This window comes from Limulus polyphemus, unplaced genomic scaffold, assembly GCF_000517525.1.
Source record: "Limulus polyphemus unplaced genomic scaffold, Limulus_polyphemus-2.1.2 Scaffold689, whole genome shotgun sequence".
Taxonomy (NCBI): Eukaryota; Metazoa; Arthropoda; class Merostomata; order Xiphosura; family Limulidae; genus Limulus; species Limulus polyphemus.
The window spans coordinates 7,528-9,225 of NW_013666299.1; the positions used below are offsets into that span (position 1 = coordinate 7,528).

Genomic DNA, 1,698 nt, shown 5'->3' on the forward strand with positions numbered 1-1,698 from the left:
TGATGTTGGTTGCTAGGTAAGGACCAATCCAGTACTTGAAGGGTTAAAATATAAAATCAGAAGAAAAAAAACAAACACTATCTTATTTTCGAAATGATGCTGATTAGATCACTCATAGGATGTTTTTAAAACATATATCCATACAAAATTTGAAACAATTTTAATTTATTAAACTTCATTGCTGTTACTTTTCTTATACTTTAGTTTACAGGAAGCTTTATATTAAAAAAAAAACTGTACACAAAATTGCTAATATTTCTCACTTTAATTTAAAGGCAGTTTCAGATGGTTCATAGTAGAACAAAAAGTGCAGTTGTTGCTCTCCTGGCTGGTCTGACCCACGAACCCAAAGTGGCAATGAAATATCTTGTCCTGGTTGCAAACATTCATCTGTCAGAAGAAGATGAGACACTCTTTCTATATTAGGCCACTCTGCTATGACTGGTCCACTGTGCATAGATTGATTGTTTGTCTGATGGTAAACCTGCCAATTTGATGGGTTGTCTTCCTCGTGGTCCAAAGTCCCAAATGAAAATAGTTCAGGTGTCGTTGAGGCAACAAAAAGTTGACGTAAAGATTGTTGCCCAACGTTTCTCAGATGGACAGTCAATTTTATTACTTCTCCACACAATAAACTCTTTGGGAATCCTGTAAATTTTATCTGCCAAGAACAAAAAACATTACAGTATGATTGTAAAAGGTGATCATGCCTCATAAAAGTAGAAGAAAAAAAAATTACTTATGGAATCAAATAAGCACACAAAGTTATTCTTGTTGAAATTTTTGTTACAAACAGTTGAAATCTTATTTTTTTTTTTGTCTTTTATAACTTGTGTTGAAATAGGTAAGTAGTCTAGAAACAATATAAAAATTACTTCATATCAGATAGAAAATCTTGAATAAGATTTCATTGAGCTTGACCGATATATTGGCATTACAAAAACTGTCTGGTGAACAATACAAGGTCCTACAGTCCAAGCCTCATTTTGTAGTGATCCAGCTAAAAGTTTCATTCTTTTAAAACTTGAGTGGTTTGTGATATACAGTCCATCAAGCCAAGTCCAAATTTGTCATAGTCCATCCAAAATAACTTTATTTTAAAACCTGCCTGGTTTATAATATAAGATCCTCAAGACAAGCTTAATTTTGTATTGAACTGATCAAAGTGTCATTCATCTAAAACTGGTCTGATTCATAATTCAAGTCCTCAATTATGTACACTGCTCTAAACAAAGAATCACCACAATCTGCAATATTATAATGAAAATCATACACATCAAAATAACAGCTGAAATACAACTGTATGAGACCACTATATATAACATAAGCTGAATGACGAATAATTCTGTATGAGACCACTATATATAACAAACTGAATGATCAATAATTCTGTATGAGACCATTATATATAACAAACTGAATGACGAATAATTCTGTATGAGACCACTATATATAACAAACTGAATGATCAATAATTCTGTATGAGACCATTACATATAACATAAGCTGAATGACCAATAATTCTGTATAAGACCACTATATATAACAAACTGAATGACCAATAATTCTGTATGAGACCACTATATATATAACATAAGCTGAATGACCAATAATTCCATATGAGACCATGATATATAACATAAGCTGAATGACCAATAATTCCGTATGAGACCATTATATATAACATAAGTTGAATGA

The 1,698-nt window shown here is 31.4% G+C and overlaps 1 protein-coding gene across 1 annotated transcript in view; it reads right to left on the reverse strand.

The window, feature by feature from the left end:
- Window positions 1–1,698, reverse strand: part of LOC106459973 (trafficking protein particle complex subunit 8-like) — a 61,263-nt gene that overhangs the window by 6,442 nt on the left and 53,123 nt on the right. Inside the window, exon 19 of the mRNA XM_022386552.1 lies at window positions 264–661. Coding sequence (XP_022242260.1) covers window positions 264–661 — 398 coding nt within the window. The remainder of the gene's footprint in view (window positions 1–263; window positions 662–1,698) is intronic.